Raw genomic sequence first — 21,165 nt, 5'->3', positions numbered from 1 at the left:
AAACAGAATCCATCACTAAGCCAGTGTCACGTCAGTCTGATCCAGGATTTTGGATTTATTAACCTATTTATACTGTTCGGGAGTGGACATCTGATCGTTTAGGATTCCTAAAGTTCCAATTCATCAAATATTGACCAACCCTTAAACAGTTACAGGAAGATTACAGACATTTTTACACAAATTGAGTACATAAAGTGATGTCATTGCTTTAAACGGTTCTAGAGTGACTATATAAGCCTGCAACTTCCATAAATAATTCATCACTGAATAAATTGCAGATTCATAATTTTAATATATTCACATACATCATGGATATTGTATATCGATACACAGATATGATTAATTGTTATAATAAAAAACATTTACTGACCTGTTTCCAAAGCTGCTGTCTGTCCATTGCCACTATCATGATTTAAATTCGATTGGAAATTTTTCGAATCACGTGATTGCTGTAATTTTTGACGTAGTACTAAAAGTTCTTGCTCTAGCCGTGCATTACTAGCGACCGTTTGCTCTAATTTCTATTTTTTTGATTTTAATTTAATTTAATTTGGTTTTTTGTGTGAAAAGAAAGAAAAGAATTAGACATAAGAAAGATTGTTTATGGTGCATATTATCAAGTTATGGGAAGTTAAGAGCACTTATAAGTTTAATTTAAATTTACTGGTTAACTAGCTTAATATAATTTATGTAATGTAAATGTGTGTGTGCATAAAATGTAATTGTTAGCAACAATTATGTTAGATTAAGTTCCTTGTGACCTGCAATGTCGTGAGCATTGTGGGGATCCTTGTCATATCAACAGCACTTTATATAATGATTGAGAGGTCGGTCTCTGGTGGGAATCGAAACCATGAACTCACAAAAGAGTGATTTCACAGAGACCTTACTCTCGCACTGGCAGATTCGCCTTTATATAGCTCAATACCCCAGATTCCACTCTGCTCAGACATCACATGATCCATTTGGACTTAGAAATTAAGTTTAGTTATGGCTTAAGAGGGGTCATTCACTCTTGCCGTAGGGCTTTTGATAGACGTAATTTGTAAATGACACAGAGGGCTTCCTTTTGACTTTTTGGACACAGAATATAGTCTCTAAAGAGTTTGCTACAAGTAAAAGCCATACTCTTATAGATATTAAATACCTAGTCACTAACTATTCAATAATGACCAAAAATACCATTCGGCAAGCCCCTAACAATCTAATAATAATGCATGTATGAATCTATTTAGCCACAAAAACATTATTAACTTGACTGTCAGCCACGCAAACACATAGAAATTAATTTATAGCATGTATGTTTGCCAACAGCTACTTATGCACACCTTCTCTACCTTTGAATTCTCCGCTAAAAGTTGATGAACTCGTGACAGTTCCATTTCGAGTGCATGTTGTTGACGTCTCGCTGCTTCAACGACCAACGGTGCATTTTCGTTCTGCAATTTTGAACGTAATCCATAAAGTGCACGCTCTAAATCTTCTTTGTCGCGTTGTAAATTTTGTAATGTTCCTGACTCTTCTTGAAGCGCTTGATCGAGCTTGTAAAGTTGTTGAACTTTCGTCTATATTTGTTTAAAAATAGAATTATTTTCTGATAATAGAAAATTTATTGAATAAAAGAAACTTACTTGCAATTCCGTCTGATTTGGACTCATTCTTTCCCATTGACGTTGCTCTTCTTGCATCAATCGACGTTCTTGAATTCTTTGATTGAATTCCAATCTATCGAGGGTTGTTGTTTCATTTGGATAACGTTGATTGCCACCACGATAAAGTGAACCGAGTTTCACCATATTATCGACCAAGTTGACTAAAGGTTTACTCTTCTCATATTGCTTCTCGAGTTCTGACAACTGAAGCTTTAATTTTTCTAATCGTTCAGCTTGTTGTGCTCGTTCTTGACCTTCCGCTGTTCGGATGCGATTCTGTTGTGGTGTGGAAAGGATAAAGAATGTGTTAGAATTTTGAGAGATTTATGGTCGCTGAGATTTAAGGATTAGAAAGCTTTGCAGTTATTAATTTAATGTTGGTAATTTTCGTTTAAGGATTAAAGTTATAAATTTTTGTAAAAGTTAATTTTGAAAGCTTTTATAACGATTGTTGGAAATTTGAATTTTTGCATATTTCTTATGTAAAATTTCAAATTCAAAATGACAGTTAGGAGTTTAAAAAGCTCTTAAATTTCATTTTTAATGTCAAAATAAATCAACTTCAAAAGTCAAAAGCAAAACAAATCCAATTCTAACCTATAATTCAATAAAATAATCACAAAAGTCTTTCAAATCCTCAAATCATATTTCAATTTAATTCCATAATGTCCATAAAATGAGATTAGTAAACAATTCTCAAGACAAAACAATAAACAAGAATTATTTATGTTAGCAAACAAACGTAATAAAATCATAATAAAAATAATAACCTGAACTTCATGTATTTCAGTGCAGCATTGTTCTATTGATCTCGCTGTGGAACTTGTTTCTTTTCTCAATTGAATGAGTAACAAGATTAATTCTTCATGTGTGCGATTTAGTAAATCACCAGCTGAGACATTTAAATTCTGTATTGTGAACATAAAACATGAGGGTAATGGGTGTGGATAGGTTTTAGGGATTAAAATTTAAAAAGGAATTCAGGAAGTGATTAGCGTGAATTTCAAAAAATCGGTGGATTTATGAGGGATTATTTAGGAATGTTAAGGAACAGGAATTTAAGGTTTAAAATATAAAAATAACAAAAATTAGCTTAAAAACAATAAAAATTTTTATAATTTAAATAAAAACATTAAAAATTAAACTTTCGTGTCAATTTACGGTGGAAGTAGGACGAGAGAATAGAGTAATTGTGAATAAATAATAATTATGATAATAAACACTCAACTTGCATGTGCCATAAATGAAAATCCATTTGTTAACAACAATTTTTTAATTAAACTTTTTTCATTTCAAACAAATTGTTTGAATTATTTTTTCTTTTTTCATAAATAATGTTAAGTGTACAGTGAAATGAGCATCTCTCATTCACATACTCGTTCTTTCAAAAAAGAGCACCAAAACACAGAAGTGAAATTAAATGAACTTTTTTTTTGTTCTGTTATGAAAAATATTAAAATTATTTCAATTGTAAATTCAAATCGAGAATGAGAAATGGAAGCTATTTTTATGGAATTTGAGTAGCAAATGAAAATGTTGTTTTGGAATTTTCATAAACTTGCATAATTTTAATTAAATTTTCATCAATAAAATGTCTATATGCATACATTAAAACCACACAAAATGTATGGTTTTAAACTACTCGCCTGGAATTTTTAAGGCTACATTCCTTCAATCAAATTTATTTTCAATTAAAATTCAATTTAAAACAAAAATTTTGCATATTAAGAACCATCAAACCTTAATAAAATTCATATTTCTAACAATGAATTATTAGACAAAATTGGATTACTTTCTTCGGCTCTTCTCATCAAAATCGGAAGAAAACAGTCCCTTTATAATAAGTAAGTAATATACAATATAAATCACAAAATCTTTATTGTCCCTTTTTTTGGCTGTTGTTGTTGTTGCTTTATATGCAAGCATAATTTAAATTATGTTCTCAAAGGTATTTTTTGCCCAAAAAGTTTTCTTTTCTTCTCCTTATTCTGCAGACTTCAATTTTTTGAAGCAACAAATTATTAGCAGCAAAAGTTTTCGACATAAGATGCCTTCTGGGAATTTTTTTGTGTTTGATGTTAAGAAGATTTTGTGCAGAAAATTTAGGGACTTGAATGAAATTTTTTGAATGCTGAGGGTCAATTTGGGTCGGAAATTAGGAAATTTCATAAAATTGGGTGTGAAACCCTATAAAGAACTGAATGAAGAGAAGCTGTCGATTGAGATAGCATTGCATTTGGTATCGGTAATTGGCAGACAGAAGCCAGTGATTGAGTTAGCTTTAGGAGACGTCTAAGGGAGGTCATGGATCGCAATTGATCAGTATATAGCATTAAATATACGCAAAAGCATGCTTTGTGGAAGTTATTGAGTATGCCTGGGTATATACGGGACAAAAAGTGTCCTCAGAACTTTTTCTTTGCATATTTAGCTAGCTGTAGAAGTATTAAGTGCCGAAACATGAAAACCCTACGCTCTTGTGTCACCTCCAATCACCATAACCTCAAAAACCCAAAATTCAACTCCATTTTCCCACAAGGACGCCATAAAATCTTCGCGTAAAATTTAATGCAGCACTTTATTCTCCCAAAAAGCCCCTCCAGCTTCAGATCATTCATTACCATTTTTCATCTGCATTTGACGATTTTTCTTTTTTCTTCAAAAATTCAACCTTAAAAACTCAACTCCACGACAGAGTCGTATCGACATCAGCATAATGAATTCTATTCTCTCCACTTCATAAATTATACACCTTGAATGTGAATATAGAGATAGTAATCGTGAACTAGAACGTAACAAACATTCAGGATGCAACACAAAAATGTTCATGCAGTAAATTTTTTAACCTAGATTTTTTCTTACCTTAAAAATTGCAGAATTCTCACGTTCAAGATTCTCACGGATGTCACGCTTACTTCCGGTTTTCTTCACAACCGCATATTGGTGCTGTATAGGTTCCTGTTGATGAACTTGCGGTTGTTGCTGTATTTGTCCATTAGTGTAAATTGAATCGGATGGTTTGATGTAATTTGTGCCATAATAGAAGTTGCTGTTATTATTATTATTACTATTGCCACCTGTACCATTCATATGAACGTTAATGTTACGATTTAAATTGAGTGTGTCGTTGGGATCTGTTGGCTTTACAGTTAATGGTACTTTTGGAATATTTCGAATATTTCTCACCGACACGGATGCTATAACGAATGAAAGAAGAAAAAGGTAGAAAATACATTAGAGATTTTTTTGATATTCATTTGGGTGCTTAAAATTAAGTTACTTGTTTTTCGAGCGAAAATATGCTTAATGTTATCAGCATTTAAGATTTCTTAAATTACACACAGAATGAAAAGCCAGCAAAAAAAATTTCTTTTTCACAATTTACAAATTTAAGACAAGCCAAAATCATCTTCTTTTGGATACAAAAAAGCAAAACATCACAATTTAATACATAAAAAAAAATTCCACCAAAAATCCATTTTTATCATTTTTTTGTACAATTATGTGCAATTTAAGAAATATTTACAGCGTGAGATACATAGGACATAATGTGATTATAGACAATATAGTTGTTCTTATGATTTTTTACCGTTAATTTTTGAATTTTAATATTCGCATCTTAAGTTCAGTCAGTAAAAAAATGATGCAAAAACCCTTCGCATCTCAAGTTCATTCAGTGAAAAAGGATACAAAAAACCTTCGCATCACAAAATCATTCAGTGAAAAAAGGATGCAAAAGTCTTTCGCATCACAAGTTCATTCGGTGAAAAAATGACGCAGAAATCTTTCGCATCACAAGTTCATTCAGTGAAGAAATGAGGCAAAAATCTTTCGCATCACAAGTTCATTTAGTGAAAAAGTGATGCAGAAATCTTTTGCTTCAGTAAATTCTTATGATTTGCTTGAATCATATTTATTATTAGAGAATATTGCCAAAATCTCTAATTTTCCAAACATTTATGAATTTTCTAAATCAATGAATTATGAAACAGCATGAATATTCTTACAAATTATTCAATAGATCTATTATTGCATAATTTAGCAAAAATTTGCCTAAAATAACTCAACAAGCTTGTAAAGCTCTTGACATTTTATTCACAGATTTGTTAAGCATTCGATGAATCAGCATAGAAAACGAATGAAAAACTTCTCACTGAATAAAATTGATTCCGCGCCATTAAATTTTTCAACCCGAATAATCAATTCGCCGAGAAGAAAAAATTTAAATTTTAAAACAAACTCAATCAAAAATTCAAAAAAAATCACCCAATTAAAATCAAATTCACAACCAATTTTCTATAATCACATCATAACCAATAACGAGATTCGTATGAGAACTACAAAGCAAAAAATAAAGTAATAATATGTAAGAATTTTTGCGTGATCATAAATACATGCGAGGCAGCATAAAAAAATAATTTTCCATCTTTTTTTTGCCTTCACACATCTCTACACACAATTAATCATAGTTCTCACACGAGACACGTTCAGTATAAATATGAGGAGTTGTTTATAAATGATGTCGATTGTTTAAGGGAGTTGAGGGTGGATCTGGTGTGGGTTTCATGTAGATATCCAATATCAGGGGATTAGCTTGTCCTTCTGGATTAAGGGTCTATCTTTTGAACAAAATTCTCCAATTTTGTAGGGTTTCTTGAGAAAAAGTCTCAAAGTCTAGATTTTTTGCGTTCTATACAATTTACGTTTATGACTAGGTCCCTACAATTGAGTTAACAAATAGGAACGTTGCAAAAAATGTTTCAAAAAGTGTCTGACCCCTCAAAGAGGTTGGAGAAGGTTTTGACTGTTATTTTTGAGAATTTTCAATCACAATTCTAGAATCCAATCGGTCCTTAAACAATCCTTAAATAACTCAAGCTATGACCTTTGAAGGGTATCTGGGGTATAAAGCTACAAAAAGGCTAATCTGCCATTGTAATAGTAAGTCCTCTGTGGCCGAGGTTAGGCAACATACTATTGATTTGTAACATGCATATTCTGTTAGGACGTGGGCTCGAATCCTATCAGAAGTTTCAATAATTGCCAAGAGTATTGTCGATAAGACAAGGACTCGTACCACATTCCTCGCACCATCCACAACCATGTAGACCACAGACCACCTCCCTTATCCATATAGACATCATTAATAATCAACTCCCCCTTAGGTTCTCTCTCATATATTTTAGCTATTAAAAGTTTTCATAAAATATATTGTATATATGCATAAAGATGTAATTAGAGCAATTTTTTAACGTTCGAATGTCGATGCACTCTCTTACCCGGCACATAAATTAACATCTAATTAAACAACAAAAAAGGTTTTTTTTTTCTCTTTCTTTCTTCTTCTTCCTTCATCATCCAACTCTCTCTCTTTCTCTCTCTCCAAACAGGATTTATAAATAATATCGTTTAATTAATTGATTATTATTTTTTCCTTATTATTAATACTTTTTTTCACTTCAGTTCAGTTCAGTTCGTGTGAGCAATTCGCATGGAAAATTTTTAATTTCATTCTCTGTTCTTATTATGTAATTAATGTGCCATGCATATCAGTCGACTAATTGTGATGTTGATGTGAATGTGGAATGGAATGAATGACTTTGATAATTTTGTATTTTTTTTTTTTTGGTTCAATGCGGGGTGTGTGAGCATGATTAAAGGAAATATGTACGTGAAGGAACAACAACAACAAAATAATAAAAAAAACATGAAAAATGAAAATGTTTTTTTTTTGTGCATAAAAAAATGGAAACAGTTGAAGCATGTCAAATAATATTGTCTCTAATTTCCATTACGACTCGATGATTTCATCAATTTTGTTCTCATATCCGAATCCAATAAATGTGTATCTGTATTATAAATTGATCCAACAGCTGAAGCATCCATTGATGAGTGCGCTCTATGTGACGGTGATATGCCAATAATGGAACCCTTTTGTTGCATTTGCTGTTGCTGTTGTACTCTTGAGCCGATACTTGAACTTTTTATTAATCCACTCGACATCATGTCCCATTGACGAATATTTTCACGATCAATATTTGAATCATCGCGTAGTATTTCGTAGACGTCTGATTGTTGTGATGATGGTGTGCATGCAAGTTGCACATACACATCATTTTCATCTAATTTTGAATTAAGCATTAAAGTTGTTGTCGCATCATTATTTTTACTCTTTTTTGTTAACGTTCTTTGATGCTCCTCATTCACATATGTCACTTCGCGTGTAATTTTACCACCACTTCGGGATTTACGCTCAATTGTTGATGACTTTGACGTAACTACGGTTGACGAGGGTGATGATGATGATGCTATTCCCCATTGTCTATCAGCATCACTAATTCGAGCCTTTGTTACAGCTGACGATGAAATACTCTCAATACGATCTAAATCATCTAACGAACGTGCATGACGCTGTGATACACGACGAAGACTTTCACACCATATCGCATCCTCCTCCCACAATTGATCACAACCGACAATTGTTGTATCTAAATTTTCATTTTTTGAATATAATAAATTATCAATTGCTGTCGTTGTCATGCTGGTATTATTGACAGCTGTATTTGAGCCTGAGGCAGCAGCAGCAGCATCAACATTAATATTCTTTTCATGATAATAAATCTTATTGTTTGCAAAATCATTTCCAAGTAGTGATGTTGTTGGTTCATTTTTGTTTACAAACTTTTGTCCAAAACGTCCACTGCCCGACTCATAAAGGTTTCGACTATCAATTCCCTGCTCCTTTTCCGCTTGATCCTTTAATATTGATGTCAATTGTTGTTTATTAATAACATTATGTATGTGTGAAATATAATTTGGATTTTTCTTTCCGACTGCCTGAATATCACGTTGATTATTTAGTTTCTCAATCGTTTCCGATGTCAAGTCTGAATAGTAGTATGGCGCTGAGTCTGATAAATTACTATTATTGCGACTATGACTGGGCTGTGTCATTTCAAAAACAACACTCGATGCATCAACTGACGTCATAATGCCACCGCTGTTGTCATGGAGTGCATCATGAATTGATAAATTTTTCTCTTTTAATGGCTGTGGGGTAACATCTTGTAGGGTATAATTTTTATTACTAACATCTTCCAATGAATCATAATAAATTGATGCTGAATTTTGTTTCTTATGATGATAAAGCTGTTGTTGTTGTTGTTGTTGCTGCTGTTGTTGTTGTTTAGCTTGCTGTTCCATTAAATTTATATTCTCATAGTGTAGACTCGATAATGGATCTAGTGAGTTCGTGTGCTTTAAATTTTCCGTCAACCAATTTGTTTGCTCTTTACTAAAAAATAAATCACTTGTCTCAAGCTTATTCAGATAGTGATCAAGTTTATCATTGGTATTTTGTTGCTCAAACTTAAACATTGCATCATCATCATCGGTAGCATCGGGTGTTCCATGTATTGGACGTGGTCGTGGTGATGAATCTGTTAAACTTGATTGTGATTGATTTAGGGAATCGGCACTGATTGATGGTGATTGTAATTTAATTTTATTGTATAGATCAAAATCGGAAGATGTATTTGAGCCATCATCTGTGTTTATGCTACAATTGCTGGCCGTTGAGAATAACTTTGCATTCTTAAGCTTCTCAAATTGCGGTAAATTCAAATAGCCACTGGCATTTGATGATGATTGCTGTTGCTGTTTATACAATTGATCTTGTAAGCTAAAACGACTCGTAGCTCTGTCACTTAACTGACTGCTACCGGCTGACATTGTTCGTTGATGTATTATCTCATTACTTGTTGTGCTATTGCGCTTGATTGTATTAAAGTTTTCAGATGAGAAAATTTCTTCTGTCTCGGGTGGTGATGTTGACGGTATGGGCGGTGGCGGAACAATTTCACTGTCAGAACTGTCAAGACATTCAGCTAATGGAATATTTTTATGAATTGAACTGCTTGTACTTGCACCTAAATAATAAGATGCTGGACGAAATGTATCAGATAGACTAAATCGTGTACGAGATTTCATGGCAATTGGTTCTTTCGACATGTCTTCGTCGTCTGCGTCCGAGCTACTATCAGATTTCATATAATTCTGTTGTGATTGTTTTAGGATATCGGGAAGGTCATGATTACGTTTTTTCAATCTCGATTGTCCCTTATCACTATGACGCTTCTTATTAGGCATCTTTCCATGCTCCGATGGTGACTTTTTGTTTTGGTTAACCTTTTCTTGATCCTTATTATGATTATGTTGTTGTTGTTGTTGTTGTGGCTGCTGTGACTGTGAGTGGATAGCAAACGATGAACTTTGTGATGCCAATTCCATATATAATGGCTCACTATTATCCTTTTTATCAGGCATCATAACAAGTTCATAGTTCGATATGTGTTTATCTGACGCATTCGACAATCCACTGCTCATTTCAATATATGGATTCTCTTCGATCGCATCCGTTGAACTTGTACGTATTGAGTTGAGGATATCCATTGCGAGAATTGATGTTTCACTTGCACTTGAACTTAAAATTGCTTTTTTTGGGGTCATTGGTAAATAATGATTCTCATTAATACTATCGAATGATGCGTCTAGTCCACTAACTGTACTCTCATTTATTGGTGTCATAGGCTCATTATCGACATCTTCATTATCAGCTGTATAACTTTTGTTAATGAAATTTTCCTCATCTTGATTCAATTTATCAATACTGCCATGTTCGGCGAGTGCCTCATCTAAATCATTGTCTGTATATTCGAAGTGTTCGCCATCATCCTCATCATCTGTGTCGACAATATCATCATCATCATCATCATCGACATTAGAATCCAATGGGACTTTATCTTTCAATTGTTCTTTGTCACTCTCAATATTATCCACAATGGATTCATTTTCCGAATTATTTTCACACTCCTTAATATTATTATTATTTTGTATGTCAATTGTGCTATTGCTCTTTAGGTCCATTGTGAGTGATTTCATATTTGACTTAAGTGGACTAACATAATTGTGCTTGTAGACGGGAACGTAAGGTGGCGTTATGTCCACACTACTATTATTGCTATTATTCTTATTATTATTATTATTAGTATTATTATTATGTACAATATTATGTATTATGGGACTATGCTGTATCGGTTGATGTTGTTGATAATGCTGTGACGATGATGGTGATGGTGTGCCAGTGAATTGTGTATTGGGTGTAGTTATGGAATTTGTATCGATATTAAGTTTGAGCATATCATTTATGGGTTTCTCATTATTGGCTTTTAAAGCGCTTTTAAGTGCTTTCACATTACTATTTGAATTTGTGGTTATATTTGTGGTAGAAGAAGAAGGAGTAGTGGGTGTAACTGATGACCTTCCTGCCAGCACAACACGAGATTCATCTATGGAACAAGTTAAATTTACATTTTTTTTCTCTTTTACGACGCAAAATAATTTTTTTTTAATTTTATTCTTTTTATGTCTTTTTTCTTAATTAATGATAAAAAAAAGTTAATGGAAAAAAATTATAAAAGAATTAAATTAAAGGAAACTAAAAAATAATTAACGTTAATTTAAATTTGGGGTGAGGATTTCACAAAAAAAGAGAATTAAATAATTCTACCACCCACTAAATAACCAAAAAAAAAACTTAAAAATTATACGAAAATTACCCCTTTTACCGGTACTTTTTTAATTAGATTTCTTATCTCTTGTTCTCTAGCTATTATAGGCTCCTTCTATGGGATGTTAAATATATCTTCTTATCTAGTTTATCCGGATTAAATTTATATTAGGTATTCTTTATGGATTTTAATTATGGGTTTCTTGTTGATTTTGTGTTATGAATGGAAATTGCTGTTTTAACGGAAATTTGCTATTTTTATGGAAATTTGTCGTTAAACTGCTGAATTTGTGAGTTTTTGTGTATGAAAAATTCATTGGAATTTGAACTAGCAACCTCAAAAGTGGTGAAATTGACTCATTTGTAAGTCAACCCTTGTCATTCGTCCACTGAGGTGCTTGGCTCATCTTGGCTATCTGTTGTACATAAACACTTAGATTGAGCACAAGAATGTCTAGGATAAGGTTCAGGCTCTATCATTAAGGTATAATCTACAGCAATATCTACAAGATTGCCTGCAAAACACCATTCTAAAATGGACAAAACTGAAGAATCTGTCGTAAGCCCCTAAAAAGTGTCAGATTTGAACCCAGATCTCCAAGTCAACTCAGATTTTGTATGAAAATGTTAACTCAAGTCGACTTGACTCCATATAAAATTCAAGTCAACTTCGAGCTCTCTTTGAACCAAATTGCTCAAAAATCCGATCAAAAACTGTCAATATGCCAGAATCCCACCAGATTATTCACATCAGTTCCTTCTCCAATCAAGTGTCTTACTAACAAACTCCCCAAAAATCATCACTTCTTATTTAAATTATTTTAAAATACCGTCCTTTATCACTCAATTATTAAAACAGCTGTAAAATTGAGTGATGGGATTTTTCTCATCCACACAACCCATTATTACAGACCCAATGTCAAAAAGCTTTACAACTAAATTAAAAGTTTAATTAATTTTAAAAAAAGAGCAAACAAAAAATTATTTATACCGAAATAATGCTAATTGACGTGGAACTGACATAATTTGAGTTTAATGTGGGAAAAATTTTGATTGCTGACTATTGTTGGCATCTTTATTGAGCTAGGAAGTGATGGGGTTGTGGGATAGCTCTTCTTGATAGTTTTGAATTTATTCGAAATTTGGGAAAATTTTTGACTGAATTTCAGAGCCAAGTTGAATCAAATTAAGTCAAGTCAAGTTGAATCAAAATAAGTCAAGTTAAGATGAATCAATTCGACTCAAGATGAGTCATGGCAAGACAATTTGAGGCAATTGAGATAGGTCGAGTCAACTTGATTCAAAAGGAGTCAAGTCAACTTGATTGAAATCGAGTCAAGTTGAGCCAGGTTGATTCAAATTGAGTCAAGTTCAGCTAGTTTAAGTTAAGTCGAGTCAACTTGATTCAGTTTAAGTTAAATCAAGTCAAGTTGAGTCAAATTGATTCAAGTCGACTTTTCCATACAAAATCCAACTCAACTTCGTGCTCTGCTGAATTTAAACCTAACAATTTCTTACAAGAACCAAAATAAAATCCAAAGAATATTCCATCCGGTTGAACTAGATAATGATATTATTGTTCATTTGTGAGTTAATTAAACCACATTACGTGTTTATTCATTAAGCATGCATTAAAATTATATTATTTTATTTTTATTTCTCTTTTATTCTATGTGTGTGTGTGTATATGTTTGTGTATGTGTGTATAAAGACAGGAAAAATATTTTGTTTTAGTTACCATAAAAGAAGGTACAATTTAACATGTGAATATGAAATAAAAGATAATTATTTTAATTATTTTATTTCGCGACAATTATCATGTTGAGGCAAGAAGGTCATCGTTGTAAATACTTTTTTGGTAGTTCTTTATTGTATGTGACTGTTGGATTAATGAGTTTAGAGAATGAAAAATTGATGAAATTTATGAGTTTTTTGCACTTTACGACTTTGTTATTTTGGCTGTAAACTTAAAGATTCTGTTGAAGTTTTGAAGCTTCTGAACTTTTTTGGATAATTTGTAAATTTTAAATAATAAGAAAAAGTTGAAAAAACGTTTAAATTGTTTATAAAGTCAAAAAAATTAAAATTAACATAAATCACAAGCAAAAAAGCTCAAAGCACAAAAAGCTCCTTTTTAGCAAAAAATTTGATACTAATTGCTATAGACATCAAGAACAATAAATTCTAAAAATAATGAAATTTGAGTTTACAGAGATTAACAAACAAAAAAAAACAGAACAGTAAAAATATAATCAAGAAGTAATCTAAATCCCAAGCCTACGTGAAAGAAATGGAAGCAAAAAAATCGTGTAGCAACAGAATTGATTTTAATTGGCATGGGAATATAAGATTGTTATTTTGATTAATCAAAAATATTTTTTATTGACATGCACGATGTTCAGACAAAATTACATTTAATTTGTGAAGCATTGATTTATATAATTTTTGGCAAATGTACATCAGCTTCAGGTGATGTTGGCGGTATGAAGTGTATTTGAATTATTTCAGAAGCAGAATCACAGAGAAAATGCTTTGAGGGCACTTAAAAGATAGCAAAACGAATTTATTCTTTGAAATCAGACCTTTTTCTAAAGCTTCTTATCATTTAGAGACGAATTTTTCCACTGTCCTTCATTAACAATAGATTAATTTAACAGACTGAACTCTAAATAGCCTGGGTGAACAACTATGTCTAGACAATCTAGCTACATGAACGAGTAATCGCGTCCAAATGACATTAGTCGTCCCTATAACTAAATATCAACTAGATAAGTGCTTCTCAAGCTTTGTAGCACGACACACTAGTGAAGTTTTGCAACATGTTGTTAATACTTTGTGTCGCGACACATTAGAGTGTTGCCGGATTTTTTGGAAGTGACATGAATTGCATTCCTTGAGCGATTACGATAGTGACTCACCATCAAGTTAAACTGTGGCACAAAAGAGTTTGGACAACACTAGAATTCTTGCCCCGTGTAACGCGACACAATAAATAAACACTAGATCCGAATAGCACAAATCGGTTATTCGATCATAATTCGACCACATGTCCGAAACTCAACAACGCACCAAGTCTTAGTCACGCCGACGTTCGGCCGATCGATCAACTGATTCTGTGCTACAAGATAGCTATGTGGTCTACTGTGCTGCGCAACATTGAACGAGACAAATTTGAACTGAACAAAGTCACTCACTCGATTAGGAATCAAACCCTTGATAAGACCTTCAGTAGAATGCTAGCTTCAATCGAGCTATTTACGTCATTATTGACGTTATTCTCGCATAACTTTTCAGGATATTAATGGAATCATTAAATTATTTTAATTAATAATCTATAATTTAATCATCCCACTCATAAAAAGTTCAGAAAATTTTTCACATTCAAGCATCTCGAATGCTTCATCTTCCACCCCATCAAACCAAAAATAGACTCAAAAATTCATAAATAAACATATTTCTCAACTAGAAAAGTTGTGCGTGAAAAAAATTATAATTTTAAATGTTTAAGCTTCCACGAAAGAGTCCTTCCCCCATTCACGCGTAAGAATTACAAATGATGTTGTTTTAAAATTCAAATTGCTAGCTATATATTTGATAAGACTGACTAGAAAACTCTTTAGAAAAAATATTGAAGTATTTCAAAACTTTTGTTTAAACGAGTAAGAAAAATGAGCGTTTTAAAGGCAGCGAAAGTGGTTCTGTAACAGAGTTGTAAAACATGCATCTGTCATAGGCAAAAACCTTACAATTTCTTGATAATTTGTATGGTTTTTGATCCAAAATCATGCAAATTATTAAGAAATTGTAAGGTTTCTGTCTGTGTCAGATCCCAAATATCCGAAGCTTAAATTTTTTTGCTAATTTGTATGGTTTTGTAAAAAAACCATACAAATTACCAAGAAATTGTACGGTTTTTGCCTATGCCAGGTGCCTGTTTTGCAACTCTGTTTCTGTTAATTTTTCAGCATCAATCATTTGACTTGTTCTCATTTTAGTAAGAAGATGCTAATATCTTTTTAAAAAATATTCAAGAAAACTTCTCTTAAGAGCCACTTGAGACTGAGAAAGGAAATTAAAAAATCTTGAGATCTTTAGCAATAAGAATTTATTGCTTGGAGATGGAAACTAAACTTTAAGTAAAGTTCAAAGTTTTTTTCATGATAAATGCAAAAAAAGTTATTAATATTAAAGTTTTGAGAGATGTCTTCGTAGAAAGTTTATAGATTCTGATATCATTAGTATTACTATTATCATCTTTATCATCTGTCAGTCTCATAAACTTTTTTCATATTTCCTTTCATCTGTCGAGAGATATGATGAATAAAATCGTGTGAAAAATGTTGTCGGTTTGAGTGGATTTGAAGCGTTTTTTTGATGGATGCTTATGAACTTTGATTGGTTATTTAAGGTTAATGTGTCTTTTGGGGATTTTCTTGAATAGCACAAATCGGTCAATTTAGTGTTGTCCAAACTTATTTGTACTACGGCACACCTTGGGGTAAGCAAAGAACAAAAGCACACAAGGCATGCAATTCATGGTTTTTTCGAGAAAGTTCAATGACATACTAGTGTGTCTGACTTGGTGTCGGTTACAGTTTACCATGACAGAATCACACTGACCTGGTGCCGGAATTTGGAAACATTCGTAATAAAAAGTAATTGAAATTGTGAGAGTTTTGAAGGTTCGATTCCCAATCAGTAAGTTTCCCTTTTCCGTCTAATTCTCAGAAGCTGATCTCAAAGTCAGTTCCAATTTGGAAAGTCGGTATGATTTCATTTCAAATTCGAGTCAATTTCAAGCTCTGCTCAAAAATGCTTAAAATTCCTCAAACCCAAAACTCAATTTTCTAACAGATCCACAAACTTTTATTCAAAACTTAAATTTCTTGTTGATCCAAAAGTTCAATCCATTCACAAATCTGACCTCAATCCTATCCATAATCATGACATTCCACAAGTCATATCCAATTCTTAATCAAACTAAAAACTTAGTATCCCATCACAAACAGTAAAAAAAAATTAATTGATTTACTAAAATAAACTTCCTTAAAAATCTCAAGACAAACTTTTTAATAAAAAAAAAGGAAATCCAACATACATAAACTGTCCCACAATAAGTGTACAATGTGCATTTTACGTAAGCAATGTAAAAGAACTGAAGTGTACACAAAGTGATTCCCTTAGGAAATTTTCAACAAGGATGGGAGAAAAAGTTGCACAATTTATTTGAACAAATTTTCCACTCCAACAATGCATTCTCATTGCAATAAGAAATAAGTGAGGAAAACGCCCGTAAGGAATAGGAAAGAAATAAAAATAAAGAAATTGTAAAGATTCTTTTTTTTTCACTTCCATTATTATCTGGGATACAGGAACAATTTTCTGAGATGAATGAATTGGATTAAGTAAGGAATTTTAAATAAAGTTGAAAGAGTTTTTCAATAGCTTAATAAGTCCTTAGTGGCACTTGGTATATTAAATATTTATATGAATGGGCTTTTGATGAGTTTTTGATGGGATTTAATGGGCGATGGCGGTTTGTGATTTAATTATTGAAAATATTGTCAATAGATTGTCGATTTTATGGGCTATTGATGAGTTGGATTGGTTGGATAGAGTTCAGGGGCTGATTTCCGCAGGTGGTAAGGCAACGCAAAGGTATGCCACTTTGTTATACCAGCTGTAGTACCACACCTAGTATACCTGGTTTGGTTTAGTGGTATGGCAATTTGTCATGCCTCTACCATGCCGTAACACCAAGACAGAGTTACATTCATTTAGGACTAAATTCATTCAGTCATTTGATAATAAGATCCAGAAATTTAAGAATATCCTTCAATATATTCAATCAACTCATCCAGAACTAATCTTTCACCCTAAAAATTCACAATCATATTCATGTCTCCCCATTTTTGATAATCCTCCCTCATTAATCCCTTCCAATTACTCCCAGTTATTCAATTTCAAGCACAATTACCTCAAAAAATCCACTTCAAACATTTAAAACATTTTCCTAGAATTTCCCAAACAAATTAATTTAATTCTCCTGCAAAATGACAAACAGGATGCCTATCGGAAATACAAACTCTTTATTATTAAATTCCCCCAAATTTTAATCTCATTTTTCCTCTTTTCGTCTACAGATGAACACCATAAAAAAAGTGTACATAATGTTCATTTCGATTTGCCAATTTCGATCGGCGTGTGATAAATTTTTTGTGTGTCTGTTATCAGCCCTCATTGCAGTCGTGATGCACAAAAAAAAAATTAACATTCCGCATTCATACTGCGGAAAAAAATTGAAGTGTGTACATTTGCCAAACAGTGTTTTTGTTCACTTTATTCCAATGCATATTGCTGAATATATAAAAAAAATTATGCATTGATACATAAAATACAGCGAAATAACAAGGCGCTAGTGCAAAAACAAAAAATATTGTGTTGTTCCCTCTTTTTTGTGTTTATGAATGAAGGGAATAAGGCACGTACAATATTCAGAAAATATACGAGAGTATGCTCGAGATTGAAAGGTTGGAACAGAGTTGCAAAACAGGCAGTTGTCGCATATAAAAACCGTACAAATTCTTGATAATTTGTATGGTTTTGTACCTGACAAAAACCATACAATTTCTTAATAATTTGTATTGTTTTGTAAGACATCTGCCACAGACAAAAACCGCACAATTTCTTCATAATTTGTATGGTTTTGTAAGACACCTCACATAAGATGATTTTCAAGAATTTGTACGGTTTTTACCTATGACAGATGCATGCCTGTTTTGCAACTCTGGATCGGAAGTAAATATTTTTATATCTCTATTGATTCATTTATTCGCATTCATTTGTTGTAGACGTAGATTATTAAATTATTTGATGAATTAGTTTGAACAAAATATATAAAATATTATTCAAAAATATATAGAAATAAATTTGCAAATATAGAGAAGAGACTACACAAAAAAATAGCGGATGAAATTAATAATAATACACAAAAAAAGAGAGACAGAAACCGCACAAACCATTAAAATAGCATACACAATTTAAAATAATAATAATTTCTACAATTTTTCATTTCTAATTCTATAACTTTGGACATGCATTATAATCTTCTGATTTTTAATTTAGCAAAAAATACCCACAAAGCACAACTTTTTATATCGTATATGTGGCTTTTCTGGTAATGGTCGAAATGTAATGTGGATGAGCGGGTAAATGTTCAGCATGCAAGAAATTAGTGCGAAATTCATTTTTAAGAGATAAAGCAAGTTTTTGTGATGAATTGACATTTTTTGGAAATTGTTCTCATTTTTCTTGATAATTTTGAATTTTATGAAGGCGATTCTTTGTCTACTTTAATGGCATAAAGGCATAATCTCAATATCGAGCATGGTTACAGAAAGATTATGGATGAAGCTGGAACGATGGCAGTCATTGTCCAATACATAGATAATGTCCAAGAAGCCAACGACTTGAAATGCACCATAATTGCACCAGTACAGTTCATTAACTTCTTACAGCACCAGAATCAAAGCTAAAATTTAATTAAAAATCACAAAATACTCAGCACAAAAAAAAAGAGATTTTAAATTAGAAACTCGTCGTTTTTTCAAATAGACATTTACAGAAGGCTTAAATACACACCACTATGGTTTTCACCATCTATGATAGAAATTAAAATGAACATACTAAACCCAACAATTCCCACAAAAATGTGCAAACTCAAACATATTAAAATAAGGAAGGAACAAAAAAATTGCACATCGCATCAAACAGAAAATGGAATTAAATTAATGAAAAAGTTTTAATTAGTGCGCCAAAAGGGAGATTCAGTCGTTAAGAGCACATAATTCCTATTATTTTTAGAATGATGAATGAGCAAGTGAGAATTATTTTTTTCAACAGGAATTGCTTATCAATTATGCAATGGGAAAAAGTATTCATGCTGTAAGCATTAAAATTTCATATCAATGTAGCATGATGGAAGTACTGTATAATTAATAGACCTAAAGCTGTATAGCGTGTTTAGAAAATTTGGACCAAATAATGTTTATACCTTGCGTCATGAGAATGGTTGTTTGAGTTTTGGGTAGGAATTAGATGCCGAGGAGCACAATGTGGGGTATTGTATTTGGAATCAGGGGTTGATTGGCTCTGTAAGGGTATGGTATGGTACTGTACGGTTCGAAATAGGCTACACTACTTTTATGGTACAATGATACACTTGATATGACGTACAATGATACCGTACCAAAATATCATTGATATGGAACAGACATACCTCTTTGTCATACTAGGTGCACCATTGTACCGTAATAATCGGGAGCCTATACCGTACCATAATGAGAGAAATCGGTTCCAGCTGTCACAGAATGCTGCTAATACCAAATTCCAAAGAATCTTTCCAACAATACCAAATTCATGATCTAAGAATGCATTGCGCGTCACAGGGCATCTTCGCGTCTTACCATTAATACAGCAACATCCCCGTCCCCATACCAAACACGCTTTACTATTCATCAAAATTAATATACATTTTGTTGCCCTTCCGAAAAATATTTTCTCATTTAAAAAATCTTGCAACTGCTCACCAATCTTCCTTAAAATGTCTGATTCTATTATTATTATTAATATTATACAGTTCATCTTATGATAAAGGTTATGGCATTTTGTCATCTTTCGGTTATATCAAAATTATGAAGAATGCCTGAAATACTTTTTTGCAGCAAATGTTACCTCCTAGTCCAAAAGAATAATAGTAACAATATCAATGTCAAAAAAGGGTCCAGTGAAACTTAATATAGTCTAAGAGTACATTGACACAAACTGATACTGCCCTTAAGCAACGATAGAGGAAAAACGAGATTATAGAAGAAAATCAATAAACAGTTGCTGTGGGGGAAATAAAGGAACAGAAAAAGGATTGTCGTCATCAAAATTAATTCGAAATTAAATCCAGGCTGAATGGATTTAAAATGTAAAATTTTGTAATTAATTTAATTGTATTTAAAATTGAAATTTTATCTGGTTAAGTTCATGTATAGGAAGTGGACTATTTAGGAGTATCTTAGTTGCTTGATGTCATTTGAGAACAGGATAGTAATTTCATGGATAATTAGCCAATAATGAGAGTTTGTGTAATGGGGAATGTATTGAAGTAGATTTGATTGGAATTTTATTGAATGTGTAGCTATTCTGGGGAGACTATTTGTAGGAATATTGTATTAGAGGGTAATTTTAAAGATCCAGAACGCATACAATCTATTCATATCCATAGTGACAAAAATAGGACGCTATAATCCTTTAGGACTTTATACAGCTTCACGCATAGTGCTGTAGCTGAAGGAGACACAAGGAATCCACTGGAATCCTCAAAGAAAAAGGCGTCTTGGTGCTCTAAGAGCAACATGGCAATAGAGTCCGATGGATAGCATTTTGTAGCAACCTAATGAATTATGATGAACCCTTTCTCATCTGCGTCGATCGAAGTACCAAGTAACAAACTTAGTTACATCTGCTAAAGTAACTCGAGTATCCATCAGAAGCTTCAATTACAATTATCGTATATTAAATGCCATAGCATTCTTATTGCTCTATATTTCCAATAAGCAATCGAAGGAACTTTTTCAAGAAATTCTCTAGATAGTATTCATTACATTGTGGGTGTTTTTACTAAAGTTGAACATTTTATGATATGTGTACGTTCAATTTCTGTTTCTATTCATAGAAATCAACCATAATATTCAGGTGCTTTGTGATAAAAATACCAAGAAATCAAATAAAATTTATTAATAGAACTGAATTTATGCTTAAAGGTTGAAGTTCATAGCCTTCTCTGAAATTATCAACAATGTAAATATTTCAAGAACTGCCTCAAATCTTTTATTTTTATCTCTTTATATTAAAATATTTTCTGTCAAAAAATCAACTTTCAAACATAATTAAAAT

The 21,165-nt window shown here is 32.2% G+C and overlaps 1 protein-coding gene across 13 annotated transcripts in view; it reads right to left on the bottom strand.

Moving 5' to 3' along the window:
* Positions 1 to 21,165, bottom strand: part of kmr (kramer) — a 157,408-nt gene that overhangs the window by 9,421 nt on the left and 126,822 nt on the right. For 6 of the 13 annotated variants that reach the window (XM_070650911.1, XM_070650914.1, XM_070650913.1 and 3 more), the window contains exons 4-8: positions 4,515 to 4,849; positions 2,423 to 2,560; positions 1,632 to 1,928; positions 1,329 to 1,565; positions 371 to 521 (exon numbers count right to left, since the gene is read on the bottom strand). In XM_070650911.1, the coding sequence (XP_070507012.1) occupies positions 371 to 521; positions 1,329 to 1,565; positions 1,632 to 1,928; positions 2,423 to 2,560; positions 4,515 to 4,849 (1,158 nt within the window). Of the gene's footprint in view, positions 1 to 370; positions 522 to 1,328; positions 1,566 to 1,631; positions 1,929 to 2,422; positions 2,561 to 4,514; positions 11,000 to 21,165 lie in introns of those variants that run through there. The other 7 variants (XM_070650912.1, XM_070650920.1, XM_070650919.1 and 4 more) reach the window with 4 other exon arrangements.

The sequence above is a fragment of the Chironomus tepperi genome, unplaced genomic scaffold (genome assembly GCF_022539635.2).
Source record: "Chironomus tepperi strain 1889 unplaced genomic scaffold, CSIRO-AGI_Ctep_v1 contig_450, whole genome shotgun sequence".
Lineage (NCBI taxonomy): Eukaryota > Metazoa > Arthropoda > Insecta > Diptera > Chironomidae > Chironomus > Chironomus tepperi.
The sequence above is the reverse complement of the archived record's forward strand: the minus strand, read 5'-3'. Positions and strand labels throughout refer to the sequence as shown.